At 40.6% G+C, this 23391-nt stretch overlaps 1 protein-coding gene across 1 annotated transcript in view; it reads right to left on the bottom strand.

Annotated features, from left to right (window-relative positions):
- Positions 1-23391, bottom strand: part of EPB41L4A (erythrocyte membrane protein band 4.1 like 4A) — a 198938-nt gene that overhangs the window by 112081 nt on the left and 63466 nt on the right. The window contains exon 3 of the mRNA XM_045020531.1: positions 3464-3568. Coding sequence (XP_044876466.1) covers positions 3464-3568 — 105 coding nt within the window. The remainder of the gene's footprint in view (positions 1-3463; positions 3569-23391) is intronic.

A 23391-nucleotide genomic window follows, 5' to 3' on the forward strand; every position in this document is an offset into this window, starting at 1 on the left:
CTTTACCCTTATTATGTAATAGCAAACATTAGCAACTTCCAGCCCTCTGGAACTTCTAGGGTTGCCAATTTTGGTTGGACGTATTCCTGGAGGTTTCATCACATGACGTAATCTTTAATTAAAGATTAATGTTTAATTCCTGGAAACTCCTGGATAGCTGACAATCCTAGGAACTTCCCCAGTGTTAGAAGACTTATTAAACATTAACATTAAAGATCCAGAGAGATCCTTGCTCTTTTAAAGCTCTTGAATGCAAGTTATCTGGACCTGCTGATTTTAAAATGTCTAACTTAAACAGCTACTGTTTAACATCTTCCTTAGTTATTGTTGCAATGGAGAGCATTTCATCATCAACATATGATATAAATAAGACATCTGCCTTTTTCCCCAAGTACAAAACAGCAATATTTACTGAGCAATTCTGCCTTTTCTGCATTATTATTGACGCTTCTACCATTTCCATTTGGCAATGGACCAATACCACTGACAGTGTGCCTTTTGTTCCTGGTAGATTTAAAAATACATATTATCTGTAACTCTTCTGGACATAGGTTCACCTAGTGTCCTTTTTCTTCCCTTGTCAATTTTCTACCATTCCTAGCTTCTATTTTATATTCATTGCTATCAACTTCCCATTTCTCCATTTGTGTTATATTGAGGAGTTGTTTTTTAAAGCTGCTTTCACTTCCTTCTAAAACAGGCTAGTTCTTTAACCAGCATAGCCTTCTTTTTCAAGCCTGGTCTACACTACTGCTTAAGTTGATATAACTTATGTCACTCAGCAGTGTGAAAAATACACCCCCCAGAGCAATGCAAGTTACATCAATTTAAGCACTGTCCACACTGGTGCTACGTTGGTGGGAGATGCTCCGTTGCCAACATAGTTTCCACCTCTCATGGAGGTGGAGTAATTATGCTGACAGAAGAGTGCTCTCCCATCAGCATAGCGCGTCTTCACCAGACGTAGTGCAGCTGTGCCGATGTAGCACTGTAGTGTAGACTTGCCCTCAGTTGTGGTTAATTCAGTGTACTATGACTCATCGGGTTTGAGCTGCTAGCCCCTAAAGCTTCTAAAACCTGGTGGTTCCCCATAAATGCTCCAAGAATGGCTTTCACCATCATGCTGCTCCAATGGTCCCCTCCTGATGACTTATGACCCTTCATTGCTGGAAAGAATCAAGCACTCGAAATTTAGGGAATGCCAGATTTACAGTTGTCTGCGCATCCTTAGTTCAGCCCTCTTGTGTGTTTGCATTATGATACAGTCTTCAATTACATGACAGCATGCTACTTTTTCCACTGGATGTCTGTCTTACTCAGTTCATAGGATGGATACACAAGGTGGCAGTTTAAAGGTTGCATGGGTAACCATAAAGGTGGCATTTCCTAATTTTCAAGTGCTTGACTTTGCAAATTAAATAATATTATTTTAACAGAGTTGGTGGTGGGGGGTGTTTTTGTTTGTTTATTTTTATATATGTAAAAATAAAAAATAATGGGAGGAAATAGTTAAACATACCTTTTCAAACCTCAGTAAAAAGATATGTTTCAAGTTTTAAGAAAAAGAGATTTTGTTGCATGTTTTAAAGAGTGTGTGTGTGTGTGTGATCTTATTTCATCTGAACTGTTTTGCTCATTAAACTGTTAATTAAAGAATACTCTAAAACCCCATCAGATCAGAAGCTAGAATATTCCTTTCTGATAGTAATGTGTTAACAAGAGGCACACATTTTTCTATCAGATATTTATTTTGGAGCGTTTCCCATTAAGTAGAGTTTTCAAATAAATTAGCAAATAGATCCATTTGACATCTGGGGCTCTCAAAATGAGACACTAGAAGACTCAAATGTAGGTCTCTTGCATGGCAGTGCAGAACTAATCACCCCCAACACTCCCATGCCTGTCCCTAGTGTTATACCTTTAACAGGTCTGTGAAACATTAGAATTTTTTCATTTACTGTTTTATGCAAGGTCTCATTTACTTCATGGAGTTTTTCCTTTATATTGGCCATTCACTGAACAGCATTTCACTATGAATCACAAACTAGCAAAGACATGAGAGCCTGATTTTCCTTCTCACCTACACAGGTTTTATACAGGTGTAACCGTAATGAGCTCACTGGAGTTACTCCTCATTTACACTAGTGTGAGAGAGAAAAAAATCTGCCCTGATTGTTTTGAGGAGAGCTGATGGGGTTCTGCAATTATTCATTTAACAGAGATTTCCCCTGTCCCTGAAACAGTTGAGGTTACCTGCATTTTTAAAATTCTAAATTAACTAGCTAGTCATTAACTAGAGAGAAAGGCTGGTGGTCTTATTAAGGTGCTCAACTAGGACTCATGACACTTGGGTTCAATTCCTGGCCCTGTTACAGACTCTCTCTGTCATTTAGGACAAGCCACTTATGCCTCATCTATACTAGAATAACTCCCTTCTACCAGCAATGCCGCTCATACTGGCAAAAAGTTACCATTGCTGGTATAATTTATACCAGTTCCCCGAACGAAATAAGCTATACTGTCAAAATGACTTTTTTTTTGCCAGTATAACTGCATCTACACCAGGGCTTTGGCTGGCATGACTATGTCATTTAGGGGTATGATTTTTTCACACTCCTCATCAATGCAGTTATTCTGGCAAAACTTTTAAATGTAGACCAGGCCTTAGTCTCTTTGTAAAATGAAGATAATACGAAGGCTCTCTCTTGACTGATCTATTCAGATTGTAAGCTCTTTGGGGGAAGGGCTGTCTCTACTCTGTGTATGTAGAACACCTATCAAAAAGATCACCACCAACCCCATCGACCTCAAAAAAGAGCCAGTTCATGTGGAGTCCAAAGGTCATTATCATATACCCTTCTTCTCAGGGGATAAGCAGCTACAAGTCAATATATCCTGGCAGCCAAAAGCCTCCTCCAAATAAGTAACATCACTCTAAAACAGTGATCCAGGAAGTGGCCCTGAATTAAACAATTTGTGCCATGCCTGCAAACACTGCTACTATTGCCCCCACCCCCCAACGTTCCCCCAGCTCTAGCCAATCCAGGAATTAGTCACAACAGGTTCACTTCCAAACAGAATTCCGATTCAGGGAAATATCATGGGCTAAGCACTTGTTTGTTTAGTTTAACAGGAAGAATTCAAATAGTACTTTTTATATACAGCATTTTACTACTGGTCATTTGCAACATCTTTTTAAATTTTATTTTCTGTTGTCACATTTCTGCTCCCATTTAAGTCAATAGCTAAAATTCCGCTAACTTCAGTGAGAACAGAAAAAGGCCCTTTCTACAGAAACACAAAAATAGGTCCTCTCAACAGGCAAATTAAAGAAACTGCTACTGGAAATCTTATTTTTTCATGACATATTGAAGGTATGGCAGCCAAGCACACCACTGAGAAAAGTCACCAACAAGGTAAAATTTACAACTGGGAAATCCAATCTGCTGTGTCTTTTACTCACCGTCTGATGACTTCTGTCACAGTAACGCAGTCCAAAGTAATCTATCTCCACGAGGTTTAAGTGACGGAATACGTAGCCCAGGACAACTGACCCTTTCGTTGACTTCTGTGGGAAAGAATTTACAGAGTCTTTTCACAAAAGTGTTCTGTCTTTGTCAGCTATGCACAGTGGTATTCATGCATTCAGTTAGCCTCGTCTAAAAGAGGTGGCAGTTTTATTGATTAGAAACAATTCAAGTTGTCTTCAACGAAAGCCTCAGCTACAACTAGAAAAAATTTCAATTTAATCTTACATACATTTAATCAATTATTTTGTAGACAATATTGAACATTTGGTAATTGTTATAAACATGCTTCCTAAACTATGTTTATGTATGTTAATAAACCTATGAGTTTTCTTAGACATCTGTATTCATGGCACAAATCTGTTCTCTGATCCACATGACAGATTTCAGTTCTAAGATCTTGTGCTCCCTTCAAGCGTGGATCTCTCAGTCAAGCTCTGCCACTGCATATCTAAAGAAAATGTTGCCCTTAATGTGTAAATTATGAACCATAAGGTGCTCTATTATTCTGTGTGAAGAAGGCTTCTTTTTGTTCCTTTTATTTAAAAATATTTTTAAAAGTAGAAATGGGCCCAATCCAACGTTCTGAATCTAAATAACCCCATTGTGTTCTGGAGTGTTGTTGCATCATTTAAGGTCTACACTAATATTTAAACACAATATTAGGGAGGTGGCTCAAATTGCTGCTTCATTGTTGTGGTGTTGGCGTGGTAGATGCTCATTGATATTTAAAGGCCTTTTATTTACATGCTGTCTCATACCTAGTGCGGAAGATCTCGAATTACTGATTGGTCAGATGTGCAACATCAGCAGCAATCTGTCCAGAAAGACTGGGGCTAGCTAAATGAGATTCTCTCTCTTTTGAAATATGGTGGGGTTTGGTTTTGAATGAGGAAATTTGTATCTGGGAGACAGGAGGGGACATTTCTGGGATAAGGTGAGACAATGCTAAAACTATTAAAAGAACTGACTGTATATATTTATTATTTCTACATTACCAGGTTTAATATTTTAATAAAATTAGGGCTGTCAACCGATTAAAAAAATTAATTGTGATTAATCGAATTGTTAAACAATAATTTAATACCATTTATTTAAATATTTGTGGATGTTTTCTACGTTTTCAAATATATTGATTTCAATTACAACACAGAATACAAAGTGTACAGTGTTCACTTTATATTTATTTTTATTACAAATATTTCTGCTGTAAAAAACAAAATAAATAGTATTTTTCAATTCACTTCATACAAGTACTGTAATGCAATCTCTTTATCATGAAAGTTGACCTTACAAATGTAGAATTATGTACAAACCCCCCCCCACATTCAAAAATAAAACCATATCAAATTTTAGAGCCTACAAGTCCACTCAGTCCTACTTCTTGTTCAGCCAATCACTCAGACAAACAAGTTTGTTTACATTTGCAGGAGATAATGCTGTCTGCTTCTTGTTTACAAGGTCACCTAAAAGTGAGAACAGGTGTTTGAATGGCACTGTTGTAGCCAGCGTTGCAAGATAATTACATGCCAGATGTGCTAAAGATTCATATGTCCCTTCATCTTCAACCACCATTCCAGAGGACATGCGTCCATGCTGGTGACGGGTTCTGCTCAATAACGATCCAAAGCAGTGCAGACCGACGCACGTTCACTTTCATCACCTGAGTCAGATGCCACCAGCAGAAGGCTGATTTTCTTTTTTGGTGGCTTGGGTTCTGTAGTTTCCGCAACAGAGTGTTGCTCTTTTAAAACTTCTGAAAGCTCCACACCTTGTCCCTCTCAGATTTTGGAAGGCATTTAGATTCTTAAACCTTGGGATGAGTGCTGTAGCTATCTTTAGAAATCTTACATTGCTACCTTCTTTGCGTTTTGTCAAATCTGCGTGAAAGAGTTCTTAAAACGAACAACATGTGCTGGGTCATCATCTGAGATTGCTGTAACACGAAATGTATGGCAGAATGTGGGTAAAACAGAGTAGGAGACATATAATTCTCCCCCAAGGAGTTCACTCAAAATGTAATTAACAATTTTTTTTTTAACAAGTGTCATCAGCATGGAAGCACGTCCTCTGGAATGGTGGCCGAAGCATGAAGGGGCATATGAATGTTTAGTATATCTGGCACATAAATACCTTGCAATACCGGCTACAAAAGTGCCATGCAATGCCTGTTCTCACTTTCAGGTGACATTGTAAATAAGAAGTGGACAGCATTATCTCTTCTAAATGTAAACAAACTTGTTTGTCTTAGTGATTGGCTGAATAAGAAGTAGGATTGAGTGGACTTGTAGGCTCTAAAGTTTTACATTGTTTTGTTTTTGAGTGCAGCTATGTAAAAAAAAATCTACATTTGTAAATTTCACTTTCATGATAAAGAGATTGCATTACAGTACTTGTATGAGGTGAATACTATTTCTTTCATCATTTTTACAGTGCAAATATTTGTAATATAAACAATAATACAAAAGTGAGCACTGGACACTTTGTATTCTGTGTTGTAATTTAAATCAGTATATTTGAAAATGTAGAAAAACTTCCAAAAATATTTAATAAATTTCAATCGGTATTCTATTATTTAACAGTGCAATCAAAACCGCAATTAATCACAATTAATTTTTTTAATCTCAATTACTTTTTTTTGAGTTAATCGCGTGAGTTAACTGTGATTAATTGATAGCCCTAAATAAAATACATCCAGGAAAATATGACAAATTAGTGAAAATGGGGTTTTAGTCACCTGTTCTATCTAAACATTTTCCCTAAATGATACTGATCCATGGCAAGTACACCATTCTTCTCCTACTTGTGCACAAAAGACAGTTCCTTGCACAACTATTTAAAATGCAAACACTAAACAACACACACAATCAAGCCTTCAGGTCTGAAATCTTTGAAGCCAATGCCAAGTTATAACTGGCCCTCAGGAACTGGCCCTTTCTGCTTTCATCCCAAATATTTCTTTATAATGAAAAGTCTGAGAGACATAAAGGAACAACTAAAAACAAAATCAGTTTAAAAAAAAATACTCAATCTCATCCTTACTTGAAATTGCAGATTAATTTGATAATAGCCTGCCTTTCACCAGCTTTGCTTCTGAGTACAGCTGGTAGTATATTGAAGAAACAGTGTTCATAAACATACATTCATTCATTTTCAAGATGGCTTTTCAGTTTGACCATGTTTTGTTCAGTATTCCTATACATTTAGTCATTCAATCAAGGACTAGGGACAATACAGTGTGACTTCGGTGACTAATCAAACACTAGAACTAAAGAATACCAATTAGTAAAAGCAAACATTTCACTAATGACTCATAGGCTGATTTTTTCCAGACTATTTAGCAAATACAAATATAAATAAACTGATTTTGATTTATGATGATAGATAGATAGATTTTCCTAAACCAAGATCAGTTCTGAAAAATGCACAGTAGGAAAAGGGCAAAATTTATTGGATAATACCTTCACAAGGAATAATTATAACCACTCAATTAACTGTAGCTGTGTCAGTGCCAGGATATCAGAGAGGCAAGGTGGGTGTGGTAATATCTTTGACTGGAGGAACTTCTGTTGGTGAAAGGGACAAACTCAAGCTCTGTGTAAGCTTGCAACTTTGTCTCTCACACCAACAGAAGTTGGCCAACCAAAGATATTACCTCATCCGCCTTATCTATCAACTTACTAGAGACAAGTAAGTAGAATCATATTCTCTCTCAGGATGTACAGTAAAATTCAGTGACTAGCCATTTTGGACAGCTTATTAAAAACTGCCCTATCAATATAACAATGTGTACAGAAAATCATGAAGTATAAAGAATGTTTAAAGGACAAATTATTGAATTAAACTGAAATACATTAAATCCTATTGCCCTTGTCTTGGATAAAGTGCATAAATATAGTTATCCTGATGTCACATTCAGCAGTGTAAAATAGGAGTAACTCCACTATGTAAGTGGAGGGGTTGACAGCTGTAGAACTGATGTGAATTAAGAATCTGGCTCAGTGGCTATATTCCTATTGAAATATATGGAATGAAGTTCAAGAAGGATTGCAGACAGAAAAACGTAAAAATTAGATTAAATTGCAGGCAGCAAGGAAACAAATTGAAGAAACAATTATTCTACCTCCTTTTCTTTCTGATAGTGTCAGTTCTTATTCAAAGTAGTGGTATAGATGTCAACTAGAAGAGGTAGATGCTATCTCATTATCTGTCTTTCATACCAGACAAAATTATCTTGATAGCTGAAAGTTTGATGATGATGATGATTTATTTATACTGTGGTACTTCTTAGGGACCCCAGCAGTAGACCAGAACCCAGTTGTGCTAGGCACTGTACAAACATAACAAAAAGACAGACCCTGTTCTGATGATCTTACAAATGATTCAATTTGGAACTGAACCATTGCAAAAGTTCAAACTCGGTACTGAAGTTATAAAAGGTACAGAGCTGCTGTACAGCAGGCAGGGCCGGTGCTACCATTATGGCGAACTAGGCGGTTGCCTAGGGCGCCAAGATTTGGGGGTGCCAAAAAGCGGTGCCCCCAATTTTTTTTTTTACAGCAGTTCCTCCCCAAGCGCGCGGTCGCTGCTCCACTTCTCCCGCCTCCCAGGCTTGCAGCGCCAATCAGCTGTTTGGCGCCGCAAGCCTGGGAGGAGAATTAGAGCGGGGGCAGCATGCTCGAGGAGGACACAGAGCAGAGGTGAGCTGGGGTGGGGAGGTACCGCACGGCTCCCCAGGGGAGGGAGCTGCCATGAGGGGGGCGCCTCAAGGTGGAAGGGGGGGCAGGGAGCTGCCGCAGGGCTGAGGGTGGGGGGTGCAAGGTGGAAGTTTCGCCTAGGGTGTGAAACTTCCTTGCACCGGCCCTGACAGCAGGAAATCCATACAGGCACAGTTTGTTGAGCTTGTAAACCAGCTTTTGACTAAAACAGCCTCTTCAACAAGCATGTAGAGAATAGTTCCTTCGTGGACTGTTGGGAGAAACTGGGGGTCCTTGAAAGATGAGCTTAGAGGCTGTCACAATGCATCTGGTTCTTTTGAGCCTTATAGATTTATTTCAGTGTTTGTAGGATTTTGATAACTGTTTTGTTTGGCCTGTAATTTGACACTACAGCAAGTGATATGAATGACACCAAAAGAGTAAGCCATTGGCAAAGATACAGTCGTCATTTTAGATTCATAACATCGCCTGAAAAAAAGATATGGTTAATCTATGAAGCCTGGTCCACACTGGAAGATATTATTGATTCTGGACCAACTGAGATATGAGTCTACATAGGTCTTGAGAGAGTCTAATGTGGTGTAACTTATACCTTCTCCTGCACTCTTACACTAGTTTGGAGTCCCTGGCTATGAACTCTATTGGAGCAGAGCTGAGTTTAGCACAGGAATGGGGACAGGGGCAGCCAAAGGCAGCTTTACACTACCTTTCACCTCCTAGATTCAAGGGCCAATGCAGTTCCAGGGTTATGTTTAAATGTTCGACACCTGACTTGGCTGAAATGGCAGGCTCCAATACTTTCCATTTTACAGATGAACAGTAATGATATGTAATAATCTATCCACTATATCTGAATTGTAATGCTAAGCTGAGGGAGGACATAAACAGCCACTAATTTATACTATCATTACATGGTTCAGTTAATATTCCTCCCCATCACAGTATTTATGTTGACAGGCGGCATGTCATGACATAACACTGCATAAAGCTGCCCTAGCTGCACTGATTGAGAGTTCTCCTCCCCTATCCACTAGGTGGAGATGGGGAATCATTCCCCAGGATCTGCAGGACAGGGTCTGCATGAAGGATGCTCAGTGTACACATTTCCTTCTTCCAAGATGAGGTGGGGCAGAAGCCTTAGTAGCACTGTCCTGCTGCACCACTTTGGATCCTGCATCAAACCCTTCGTGTTTTCAAGAATGAGCATATAGGGAGTAGTCAGCAGGGGGACTGAGGCTGAACCAGGGAATGTACAGCAACCCATCATCCTGTGCTTGGAGCATCAAGCTAGCTTTTCTCAGTCCCACACAGTCTCAAAAATAATAAAGGTTCTGCAGGCCAAATCAGACCTTCAGCGGCACCTGCGCAACACCATTTTCTATAAACTATGCCCTCAGTGTACCCTGTCTTCAGTGAGTTGCACAAGTATAAGTGACTGGCTCTGTAGTTGGAATTTAGCAAAGCAATTCTGTTGCTGATGCACCAGGATGAAGAGAGACCAGCTACAGTGATCTCTCAGCTGTGCCAGCACTGCAGAGCTAACAAATGTAAAAAGCAGCACAAACACATTTTTGTCATTAGTTGGCAGGTATGGCTCACAATACACCCAGTACCAGCTCTGTTGTGAAAGAAGATGCCACTTTTACATAAACACTTTTCAGAACAAAACCATATTTTAAATGCACTCTCTTAATTGCAACAAAAATTCAGACTGAATGAGCTTTTCAAACCTTTGTCTGTCAATCCTCAAAAAGAATAGCACTGAAGACATCTTAGTGAAATCACAAAGACAAAGTCAGGGAAGCATATGTTGATTTGTGAATCAGGAGTTGCATATGAATTGTATTACTAGTAGTTAGCATTACCCACTCTTGTTATTTTATCATGAGTCTCACAATATATTGTTTTTCTTAAAACGTCAATTCCTGGTGTCAAGTGATTATGTGAGAATCTCAATTTTCATTCAAACAAAGTAAGTTTCTAGCCCCCAGGGTTTAAGAGGAAATCTTAAAAATATGAAGTGCTAAAGCCTTAGCAACCAGAAGATAATAAAAAGAATCCAAAATGTTTTTTTAAATTGCACGATATTTTAAGTCAATCTCATGATATTTTGAGGCCAGACTTGTGATTTTTTAATGCCTGAGGTTGGCAATATACAGAGTAGCTGAGAGAGGCACATGGCCTTGTGATGTAAAACGAGCAGCCTCAGTAGCATTATAGCACCTCATGCTAAACTTAGTTTGTAGGGAACGCTACCATGCAGCCCACTTTACAAAATGTGAGGCAATAGCTGTCGCTGATAAAATTGTCAGTGCAACAGTTCTGGAGCACAAAACTCTATCAGGGAGTGCCAGCAGGATTACACCCATGGTGTACGAAACTGCAAAAATTATACAATCTACCTTCCATTACGATCAGACTTGCTAGAGGCCTGCATTCTTAGAGGGAAACTCACAGTAGCACAAGTTTATTTGAAAATACCATCGGCAATGCTTTCAAGATAAAACAAAGAACTGTTCAAATGAGTCATAACACTTTGCTTTATATTTTAGCAAAATGACTTTATAAACCAGAAAGGCAGGTTTCTACTGGCTAAACAAAATGACAAGTGGAACATTCAGAAAATACCTGATTTTATTTTTTAAGAAAAGGAAATTGCTCCTTTAAAAATACAATAAAATATTATATTTTAATACATTCACATTCCTGCACTTTTGGGAATTCACTACATTTTCACATCGGACATTGTTTATTGGCTCTAGAGAGGTTGTTGTTGCTGGGTTTTTTTTTTTGTTTTATTTACTCAGTGGTACTAGCAAAGTCAGACCAAGCATCCAAATCAGCAAAACAAGGGATTATACTGTGTCTGCCTGTGCAGTGGACTAGGTATCTCTGGGGATGGAGCAGGCAAGAGCAGGGAACAGAAAAGAATCTTCTCTCTCAGGCCAAGCAATAACGACAGAGTCTCTCTCCAGAAGCTACTTCAGCCCAGTGCCCGCCCCTCTCACTCCAGATACAGTATAGCTAACCCCAAGCACTCAAAAATAATAAGTCAGACCCCAAAAGCTCATAATGCAGTTTTAAGAGTTATGAGAGTTAAAATAAATTTTAAAACTTCAATCACTTCTTTTTTGATCAGCCGTCTGGTTTTTTCATTGTTGAGCCTGTCAGAAATTCACACCTCCTATTTAGTTAACCCTCTCATAGAACTCTGTTCACACACTGCTGCACAACAATAGGAAGAAATACAGTCACTTTTTTTCTGACATTGAACAAGGAACTTTATTACAATAACAGAAACAGTTTCTCAAAAGCTCTCCCTCTCTGTTCCCCTCCCCCCATGCACTGTGGAGCTTCTGCCTAGAATCTTTCCCTCTTCCCAACCTTAGAAACAACACACATATCCTAACATGAACTCCCTCTACCTGTGCAAAAGTGAGCTAAAGTAGCATAGAATCAAGGCCCTTGATGGTCTTTACCTTTATAGGCAGAGCCGCTTTCCCCAGAGGCTGATAACCAGCCAAGTCTCAATTTGCACAGTGCATGTTCAAGCAGAGATCTTTAAATTAACACTGTTTAATATTTACAAATATTCACCTAAATAAATAAGTAGGCCTTAATTTGCAGGGTACATGTTCAAAGAGAGAAGCACTTTAATAATGTTTAATATTTACAGACATTCCCCAAGCCAATCACATAGCACAAATAAATACTTATAGAAACTGTGACAGATTTTTGTTACCAATTTGCCTGAGGCGTCAGGTGATCAGGCTGAGGCCACAGGATTGTTGGGGAGGAGATGATGAAACACACCAAGGGTCTAAGTTTTAAAGCTTTATTAATAAAATAATAAAATAACAGCGGTGAGTGTTGGGACTGCTCCCATGTCAAGAAAGGAAGCAAGAAAGCATTAGTACCCCAGCCCTAACCCACTTTCATACTCACACATGCTTTGCCCAAGGCTGGCCAAGCCTGGGTGTAACATAAGAAGAGCAGGAAGGGTGGATGGGAGTTCTGTCCTAGGCCCAGGTAGTCCAAGGTCCGCTGTTGATCTCCAAATTGCTCCAGCTTTTAGGAGGGTTTTTAAGTCCAGGGTTTCTTCAGGGGTGTTTTGTTCCGTGACCTTTGTTCCTCGTGCTCTTTGTACCAGTACAAACCGGCTTTCTGTGGTCTCCTTAACTTTTTCAAAACACACCGGCCCCAAACACACTGGCAAAACTTTGTTTTCCCCCATGTTGGCCTTCGCTGTCTTGTTTATTTTAGTATCAGAGGGGTAGCCGTGTTGGTCTGGATCTGTAAAAGCAGCAAAGAATCCTGTGGCACCTTATAGACCTACAGACGTTTTGGAGCATGAGCTTTCGTGGGTGAATACCCACTTCGTCGGATGCCACTTGCATCCGACGAAGTGGGTATTCACCCACGAAAGCTCATGCTCCAAAACGTCTGTTAGTCTATAAGGTGCCACAGGATTCTTTGCTGCTTGTTTATTTTAAGCTGCCTCCATTCAGCTAAATCCTTCTTTTTTACAACTAATCACAAAAAAAAACAAACCCTAAGCCCCTCTCTTTCTTAACAAACAACCAAAAATTAAATATATGCTATGGCCTTAAGCTGGCTAAAGTTAGCATCTTATTATTAAACTAAGCTAGCTAGCTACAATGTTAAATTAACCTGTTCTCTGTTCTCTTCCTTCTTCTCCCTCTGGCCTCTCACAACCTGAAAAAAAATCTTCCATTCCACACTCACTCACAGCTTTAACCCTTCCCAAAATGCCCTACAATGCTTGCAACAATATTAACAATATACAATGCTAATCTGCCTTCCCCCAAAAAAAACCTTTAAAAAAAGAGCCATTAAGGTGTAACAAAACTAGAGAGTTTAACATAAGTGAACATAGCATTAGAATCTCCCAAATCCATTCCTCTTTCACTCTTAATTCCCTGACAACCAACATGCCAACCTGCTTTCAATTTCTCTGCCACTGAGAACTCTTCAGGAAGAAGTGATAGGGTGCATACACCTCTCCATTTCAAACATTTTTTTTCCAAGGGAGAACTTCATGCTCACGTAGCTCTTGCCTTATCCATTGGATTTTTATCCAGGTTCAGGCACTGATTTTAAAAATAAATTTGTAATGGTTTCTGCAAGTGCAGGTTAAACACGTTCTGCCGGGTCATGGTGGATTAGGCAAAATGATTTTTAAAAAGTGTTGGAAAATGTTACTAAACTGACTATTTTTGAATAGTATCAGAGGGGTAGCCGTGTTTGCTGCTTTTACAGATCCAGACTAAGAGTCTTGTGGCACCTTATAGACTAACAGACGTTTGGGAGCATGAGCTTTCATGGGTGAATTGGGTATTCACTCACGAAAGCTCATGCTCCCAAACGTCTGTTAGTCTATAAGGTGCCACAAGACTCTTTGCTATTTTTGAATAGTTTTGACTGTTTCCCATTTATCTATATTAGCAAAAAATATTTTAAAAGCCATTTTAAAAGCAATTTCTTAATATAAAACAAAACTCTAATAGCAGGGAGGCCTCTGTGATGTTAGAAGCTGTTCATTAGCCACCCCCTTTCAAACCTATTGTCTAGAGATGCTCTTTGAAGCTTGTTCACAGGTAGATGTGAACTGATCTCGCTCTGCTCTGAGCATCTCTTGTGATAAGATAAATATTTGACTCTCGCTAACTGGAAACTGCTTTCACGAAGCAATGGGTGTCTTTCCTGGACAGTGATGAGCTTGCTGCAGATAAAAATACTCATAATGTGCATACTCCCTTTAGTATTTTCACATGTGAACTATAAAATCTGCCTCTGATCTGAAAGTTCAGAAATCCTATGATTCTGGGTCATCTTATTTTGAATAGTCTTGCACAAGCTTTATAAAGCATAAAGCTAAATGGTTATAGAAGCCAACAGTTTCCTACCTGCATATCTCCCCAGTATTTTTCCCAAATTTGTGACCCATATGTTCCACCAACTCCTTTTTAGACTTAATAGTTACCATAATCTGGTTCAAATCATTCTTCAGAACAGTGTTCCTTTTGTAATTCAGGTTAGTAACACGAGATACATAAACTGAACAAAACACCATTGAACCAGAGTCTCCTATAAGAATGTGCAACTAATGATGTGTGTTTCTTTAGTAAATCAGGAGGTTAACACACTTGCATGCATACACACTTGTGTGAGACACCACCACCACCCCCCAAAAAAGAGTGAAAGGCCAGTGATGAGACAACATCCAAATTATATTGTGTGTAAATAACTAAATTAATGGAGTGGAGAAACAACTGGGCTTCAGAAATGTAATTTTTTTTAAAAATGCTTTGAAATTGATCTCTAAAAGAGAAACAAACAACATTTTGTAAATTAGGTAATATAGTATAAATTAATTTTATGGACAGGATTTCACATAATCTGAATTTATTCAAGAATTTTTTTACTGGGATATTAACTAATACTAACATTATGCAGCTTGTGAGCTTCAGAGCCAACCAAGGTTACATCTGTGTGTATGACAGACCAATTAAATGGTCTTATAATGCTATTTGCCTTGATACAAATAACAGTTGCTGTGTATAGTGGGAAAATGCCAGCTATCAATTATGGGGGCATTTGCTACATATTTTGGAGGTTACCTTACTGCATGCTGAAATATATTACAGGAAGTTACAGAGGTACAGGATAGAATATGACAGCCTCCCAGTCTGAGAGATAACAGTGGTGTCCATTATTAACTATTCTATTCCTGATAAAGTACCAGCTTTAAAAAAACTAAGTAAAAAATTATGTTACCATGTACAGTGAAGAGTTTGGGCTTTAGATTATTTTTTCGTGAGAGTTTTAAAAGAAAACTTTGTAGGCTAAGTAATGTTGTTTGTGCTAAGGCAGAAATGAAGATATTGGCACATTTTACTTTGACAGCAGAATCCTCTGTATTTACTATATTAAGTATCAACACATTAGAGATAAATAAGAAGCTTTTGAGAAAGACAAGCAGTGCTCGAGTTTGAAGGAGTTTGATGTTTGCTGATTTTCCACAGAGGAATTGGAAACAATTCCACACACTTTTAGTAAAACTATAAAAACTGGATATTCTACAGCAGCAAGAGGCAAAGAGCAGCACTACAATACACAATAGGGTATAGTAACTCCTTGCTTAACGTTGTAGTTATGTTCCTGAAAAATGCGACTTTAAGTGAAATGATGTTAAGCGAATCCAATTTCCCCATAAGAATTAATGTAAATAGGGGGAGTTAGGTTCCAGGGAAATTTTATATATTATAAACTAGTCTACTAGACAGACAGACAGATAGATAGAGTATAAGTTTTAAAGAAACAATTTAATACTGTTCACAGCGATGATGATTGTGAAGCTTGGTTGAGGTGGTGAAGTCAGAGGGTGGACGAGGGAATGCCTTACTGTTAAATGATGGACTAGCACTCGGCTGAGCCCTCAGCCTCTCCATCCCCCGCTGTCCCGCCCACCCTGTGAGGCTTGGGGTGGGGCATGAACAACCAGCCCCCACCACCACTTCTCTGACTCTTCAACACCCTCTGTCCCCAGCTCACCAGGTATGGATCAGCCCTGCCTGTGCCACCCTCCGAACCACTTCGTTCTGGGGCCAGCCTCAGTCTGTGCCCCCAATACCAGCCCAGCCCCTGGTCAGGCCTGCTGAGCAGCGCAGACTCTCTCCCTGCTCCCAGCATGACCCCTCCCCTTTCCCTCCACTGGGCCTAGGGAGTTGCCCTGTTCCCTCTCCTGACAGGGCTGGGGGAGTAGCCCCACCTTCCTGAGTGAGTCTGGGGAGGAAACTTGACCCCGGTGGATTGAGCAGTCTGGGAGGGCTCAGAGTTAATCAATCGTATATCTATGCAGAAGTCCCAATTATCCCTTCTCCTACCCATTACCACCACTAAGACAGAAGACTTGGGGAGGTGGGAATGGCTATTGAAAGAGAATTGATTATTGCCTTGTTGTGGGTCCCACCATGCCAGAACTAGTCACTGGAGGGAACTTTAGGAAGGGTCATGTGAGGGGAGGGATTTCTGTGGTTTGAGTATTGGCCTGCTAAACCCAGGGTTGTGAGTTCAATCTTTGAGGGGGATATTTAGGGATCTGGAGCAAAAATCTGTCTGGGGATTGGTCCTGCTTTGAGCAGGGGGCTGGACTAGATGACCTCCTGAGGTCCCTTCCAATCCTAATATTCTATTAACTTAATTTATTCAAAATGAATATGAAAAACAGTTCCCTTACCATCCTGACAATACTAAATACAGGCTCTTACTCTCACAGAATTTTAGAAATTTTAAATACTGTTTGTATTCAGGATTTTTAGGGGTGCTCTGTACAGTCATGTACAGAAAACAGAGTTAATTCCCCAAGCCTGGTTTCTTCATAGTTCACCAGAGCCATCACACTTAGCCTGCCTCTGCAAACTTTCCTCCCTCTTCCCCAATGTAGACTCTCCATTAAGTTACCACCCTGGCCCAAGACTCAGGCCAGGCAAGATTCAGTCCAGCACCAGCAATAGAGATTCTATACCTAAAATGCTATACATTTGAAGTTTGTAACGTCAGAAACAGGAGCTATAGACTATTGGGAAGAGGAGATTTCCAGATGGCCAGAAAAATGACATTTTGATGAAAAACAGAAACATTTTCAATTTCATTCTTCACTGATATAATGGCTCTCATGAAGGAACCAAGCTAATAGCTTCAGAAAACTGAATTAGGTGAAGGGTCTGAGCAGTTTTGTTGAATAATAATGGCGAAACTCAATGAAGTAATGATAAATAAACAGAACTCTTGTGTCTTAATTTAAAAGTTCAAAAGTAGGCTAAGACCAAAACACTATGAGAATGTGCGGGAGAAATCTGGAGTTTGTAGAGACTGTTATTCTCTAGGTAGCTCAACCCATAGAAATATGAGGAAAATAGAGCTTCATTTTAAAAAGGGAGCATTACAGTATATTTAGTCTGCAAAGGTTAGTACATATTTTTCTGCAACATTATGTGGAAAATTCATTTGTCTTCCAAAAAATTATTGTGCCAAATTTGGAGAATAAATTAAATCATTAAACTTTGAAGCAGAGGGATTTTAGACCTGCCACAAGTGCAAAACAGTGCAGCCTTAACAATAGAGTTGCTACCAACACAATTCAAATCTATATCTACTAAAGCACAGTTCAAGTCAACCCCAAATCCCCTGGTTTCATTTCATTTAGTAAGTATCTGCAAAGTCTATGCCTCTAAAAGGATACAATTTACATTATTACAGTACAGAACTTGTAATTCTATGGGATACAGAAGAGCTTCAGGATGTTTGTGGTTTGAAAGGCTTATTTCATTGACAGAATTCCCTTTTTCTTGCCTGCATCACCAGTTTCACATAAACAAAAGGGACCCTTTGTCTCCCAGACAAAATTAACTCTATCTGTGTCATAATCATCTACTCCACAGAAAGGGTTCCACTGTACCACTGTTCTTCTGATTACTTTTCCTTAAGGAATTCCTGTAACATCTCTTGATGTTTAAGGGAATCTGGAATCTTCTTTTAATATCCTTCTCAAACAAATTTGTGATTGTCTTTACTGAAGATCCCAGATTGTTTCTTGTGTGGGAGGACTCCCCAGAAGTCTTGTACTTTTCTCTTATATTTGCACAGATCTGGTTTTGAAGCTTTTCAATTTGCTATTCTAACACCATCTTTTTTTTTCCCCTGACTGTGGTCCCAAAACCATTTTGCCAGATGTTGCTATTATGCCAGTATAAATCCAAAGCAACTCGATTGATATCAACAAAATTACTCCAGATTTATTGTCCCTTTATATAATTTAATAGTTATTTTGTAACAATTTATCCTCTCCTGCAGTTTCTCAAGTTGAGCGAAGTCTAAACTTTTAGATTTGTTCACTTGGGCTGTGTTCCTAATTTTGTCTTTATCAAAGTATGTGTGGGTTACACACCCTCATATTTATCTCATAAATTGTCCATTAAACTTTTGTTTCTATTCCTGGTTTCCTATGTGGAAAATGCACATTGGGTATGTGCACAAGGGAGCTGAACTAGGGATGCACAGGCAACCTTAATTCTGGCATTTCCTAACTTTCATATGCTTGATTTGTCAGCCTGAACATTCTTTTAACATAGCTTTCAGGATGTAATTTATGGAGCACTCTAAGTGTACTGCACATTGTGAACTTAAAACACATGTTAAAGACAAGATCCCTGCCTTCAGGAGCTTGCAATCTAATCATACTTTGGCTAACTAATTTTAAATGCCAGACTGTGCAAGGAGAATGTCAGTAAGGAGATCAAACTGAAAGGCTTTGAGAAAGAAAAGGGTCCTAAGGAAAAAATTGAAAAAGGCGAGAGAAGAAATTGCACTTTGATGAACAAGAAGTGGAAGACTTTCCACACATAAGGGTACCTGATGAAAGAATAACGGTGCAGTTCCAATCATGAAAGAACGCATGAAGCCATGAATGAGAGAAGGCGACAAAGGGAGCAATTAGGAGAGAGGATGGATGGAGTAAGCATGGGAGGAAGTTCAAGTAGCAATATAAGCAGGAAATAGTTGTGTAATCGTGAAGGTAAAATGTGGAGCTTGAATTGGGCAGGAAGACAGCATGAAATCAAGGAGTGGTGTGATGCATTTGGAACAGTGACAGAGTAGGATGACTTCATTCATCATCAGTGTTTTGGATGTACTGGGGACATGGAGAAGAGGTGAAATATGGGGAAGACTACAGAGGAGTAGAAGTGTAGGATTACCAAGGTATGGATAAGGATTTAGCAGAAAGGATTGATTTAAGCAATGGAAAAAGAAGTAATAAAGCTTAGAGCCTGAACATGAGGGTGGGAGAGGGCAGAAAAAGAGCAAGAAGTTGACAATGACATCCAGGTTGAGAGGTTAGGTGACGAGGAGAGCAAAATGAAACTGAAAACAGGACCAGGGAGAGTGAGAAGGTTTGTATTTTGTTCTTGGAGTCTTACTCTTCCATGCAAGCAAGTTTCTGCTTGTATCTTCAGCTGAGACATTACAGCCAATCATCCTAGTACAGAACTATGAAAATGGAGGGTTAGCAAGGTCCAAACAGAGCTAGTGCTCATTTATTGCTCCCCTTTTCTTCTCCCCTCACACCCCACCCAAACAACAACTCTTTTCCAATCCATAATTGTAGCCAACTTCTGCCTACCTAGAACAGGAAGACATTAAAATCGTTGATACTACACTAGGGAGATGAGGTATTACTAAAACACCAACCTACACTGATAAAAAGAGTCAACCCACTACCACTTTATATGATTACACACACAAATTACATTAAAAGAACATTATTAAAGGTTCAGCATCAAGCACTCAAGAATGCTCAAATTCAGGTTGCTTGTGCAACTCTAATTCAGCTCCCTTGTGCATGTGTGATCATGTAATTGAACACTTTTTTCTACAAAATCCCTGCCATATTCAGAGCACGGAATGGATGAACAGTGTTCACTTAATGAGCAGCTATGCAATATTTTGTTTTCTCCTTGTTGTTCAATATGAGGCCTCATGCCACATTAAGTGTACACCTTCCAATTTCTGCACAAAATAAAAGAGGGGACCTACACTACACAACCCCAATTCTTCTAGGGTTGCCAGGCATCCAGTTTTTGACCAGAATGCCCGGTCAAAAAGGGACCCTGGCAACACCAGTCAGCGCCACTGACTGGGCCGCTAAATATCCGATGGGCGGCACAGCGGGACTAAGGCAGGCTCCCTGCCTGCTCTGGCTCCACACGGCTCCCAGAAGCGGCCGTCATGTCTGGCTCCTAGGCGCAGGGCAGCCAGGGAGGCTCCATGCGCTGCCCCTGCCCCAAGCGCCAGCTCTGCAGCTCCCATTAGCCGGAAACCGCGGCCAATGAGAGCTGCGGGGGCAGCACTTGCAGGCGCGGGCAGTGCGCAGAGCCCCCTGGCCCCTCCACCTAGGAGCCAGACATGCCGGCCACTTCTGGAAGCCACCTCAGGTAAGCGTTGCCTGGCTGGAGCCTGCACCCCACACCTTCTCCCGCACCCCAGCCCCCTGCCCCATCCCTGAGCCCCATCCTTCACCCGAAACCCCTCATCCCTGCCCCCATCCCCAGTGAGAGCCCACACCCTCACTCCCTGCTCCAGCTCTGAGCCCCCTCCTGCACTCAAACCCCTCAGCCCTGGCCCCACCCCAGAGCCCTCACTCCACCCCACACCCCAAACCCCTGCCCAATGAAAGTGGGTCGGGGAAAGTGAGTGATGGGGGGGGTCAGAGGGAGAGGGGGTGGGGCCTCCAAGAAGGAGCGGGGCAGGAGTGGGGTCTCGTGGAAGGGGTGGGGTGGGGCAAGAGAGTTCAGTTTTGTGCAATTAGAAAGTTGCCAACCCTAAATTCTTCGCCAGAGCAGTTTCATGTTGTGCACTGAATGAGGCAGGGGTTCTGTGGAATTTAAGACTTTCACAATACATACATACAAACAAGAGGGACAAATTAGTGTTGCACAGGCAACCTTCAATCTGGCATTTCCTAACTTTTGACTGGTAAACTTTGCAATCTTAATTTTTTTAATGTAATTTTTGTGTATGTGATTTTCTAGTTTTTTAAAAAGCAAACTGAGAAAAATTCTGTCATGTTGCATCATGGTGACGCCGTTAGCAGAGTCAGAATCTTTAGCTCCATCACATATAGCTCTGCCACTTGAGCTAATGGAATCATTGATAGCAGTAGTAGGTTGTCTTCTTCTATGTTGACCCAGGAGATAGCGACACTGGCAGTGAGTTTCACAGATATTTGCTTATAGAAGAACAATGGAGAAACTCAGGCATTTTGAATTCCATTCCAGACTCTGAAGGATACTATGCTCTATTGGGCACAGACTGTTCTGCCCATTCCCCCCAAGTTTGACCTCTTCTGCCCTGTCCATTTCAACTTGTTCCTGTCATATCTCTTCCTTATCCCTCCCTCCCTCCTCATTCTGTCCCATGCTTCTCACCTATCCAGTCCCAATCCCCACTCCACAGACTTCACATCTCAGTCCCCATTTCCTTGCCCAGCAAGTCCCACTCTCACCCCTCTGAATTCACAGTCCCAGTCTCCCCTCCCCAGTCCCATTCTCCTTGCCCAGCCAGTCCCAGTTCCCTGATCCTTATCCTGTCTCCCCCATGCCCCTAGGTTCCAGTTCCCGTCTTTTCTATCCAAGTTTCCCACTGGTTCCCAATCCCAGTCTCCCTCTCCAGACTCCTTGTCCTGTCTCAGTGTCCTCTCTGGCTCCTAGTTTCTTGTCCCAGTCCCTTTGCTAATCTCTCTCCCAACTCTGGCCCAGCCTGAAGCAGTGCAGAACTGCAGTTGTAGAGAAAGTCCTGCTCAGCCCTTAGCTAGAGCTAGTCCAGTGCAGGCAGAATCTTCAGGGAAATTAGCTACCAAACTCCAGCAAGTCTCCACTAGGCATGTGAGAACAGTAAGAATGAAAGCTCATAATTAGGGCTACAATTATGTCCCTGAGGTTGTGGAGGCCGCCAGCAGCTCTTAGCCCCTGAGCAGCAGAGAAACCCTGGAAACCCCGGAAACCCCTGGGGGTCCCCCAGAGCTCTCACTCGCAATGGATGGCAGGAGCCCCTCCCCGCCCCACAGCTGCCCAGCTACAGTGGGCGGCAGGGGGAGGGCAGAGGGACCCTGTAGCAGTCCAGCCACAGTGGGTGGTGGCCCCTCCTCCATCCCCATTTTGTCAGGGATATTTTTAGTAAAAATCAGGGACAGGTCACAGGCTTCTGTGAATTTTTGTTTATTGCCTGGGACCTGTCCGTGATCTTTACTAAAAATATCCATGACAAAAATCAGCCTTACTCATAATGTTGCCAAATCTGAGCAGATTTTCATGGGGATGACAAAAGGCACATCCCTGACATAAAAACTATCCTCCTGATAAATTTCAGCTCCCTGATCCAAAGCATGAGGGTGTTTGAGGTTCTCAAAGAAAAGGACACCAGAATTTTTTTTAAATGGCAAAACAATGTATTTTTCCCTATCCTCATTCTCAAATAACTAAATCATTTTGGCTGAAACTTTCCAAAAATATCAGCCTGTGGAAGACACCCAGCATGGAAAATTTCAGCCTAAACACTTCATGTGTGGCAAAGTTATAAACAAGGAAAACCAGGTCTTATAATAGGAAATGTCAGGCAACCTTAATAATAGGCAGTTCTACCAGCCTGGACTATGGTAAACAGTGAGAGCAATGGTCACAGTGGTGGGATTGTAGTTTGAGGTTTCTGAGATCAATATTTTATCTCAAAGACGTGTAGCTATTTTTTTTAACATTGCAGTTTGATCTCAGCTGAAAACAGTTTGACCAAAAAAGAAAGAAAAGTCATATCAACCCTCCAGAGCTTTTTGTTTCTTCGCAGAGGGCAAAATTCTGACTCAACTGAAGTCAATGGCGAAAATCCCACTGACTTTAATGGGGCCAGGATTTCATCCTGAGTAGTTGTCAGAAAATGGTTCGTTCGTTCATTGAAAAAAAATGAGCTAATATGAATCCAAACCCACTTGATAGCGTCTACTCCAAATTGTACCAAAGGATGTAATTCTGGTCCCAGTGAAGCCAATGGGAATTTGTCATTAGTTTCAAGAGTATCAGGACTTCACCCACAGATTTTTAAAGTCATGATTATGTAGCTTGAACTCCTGTGTAACACATGAAAAAGAATTTCACCCAGTAATCCCTGTACTGCAAGGAGTTATTGTTCTCTGATGAAGTCTCACGCTGACGTTGACCTATGAGGATCCAGCAAATGCTACAGGCGAACATGTAGATGCGAGGTCAGACCAATGAGAAAACTGCAAACACAGTTACACGTGGGACAGACAAGACTGTCCATGACCACTGCAGGCTGTTGTACCCTACCTTTGCGCCCTTCACATTTTTCACATAAGGTGTTAATGCACTTGGCTTCAAAGTGGTTAACGGTGACATGACAAATCTGCCGCCACTTTACACTGTCACAAGTTGTTGCGTCCCAGTTGCTGGGATCAACTTGACGTTCTTTCAAGTTTGACTTTAGTGTGTCTTTACATCATTTATACTGGCCAACATGAGAACGGGAGCCTTGCTTTAACCGACCATAAAATATTG

The sequence above is a fragment of the Mauremys mutica genome, chromosome 6, assembly GCF_020497125.1.
Source record: "Mauremys mutica isolate MM-2020 ecotype Southern chromosome 6, ASM2049712v1, whole genome shotgun sequence".
Lineage (NCBI taxonomy): Eukaryota > Metazoa > Chordata > Testudines > Geoemydidae > Mauremys > Mauremys mutica.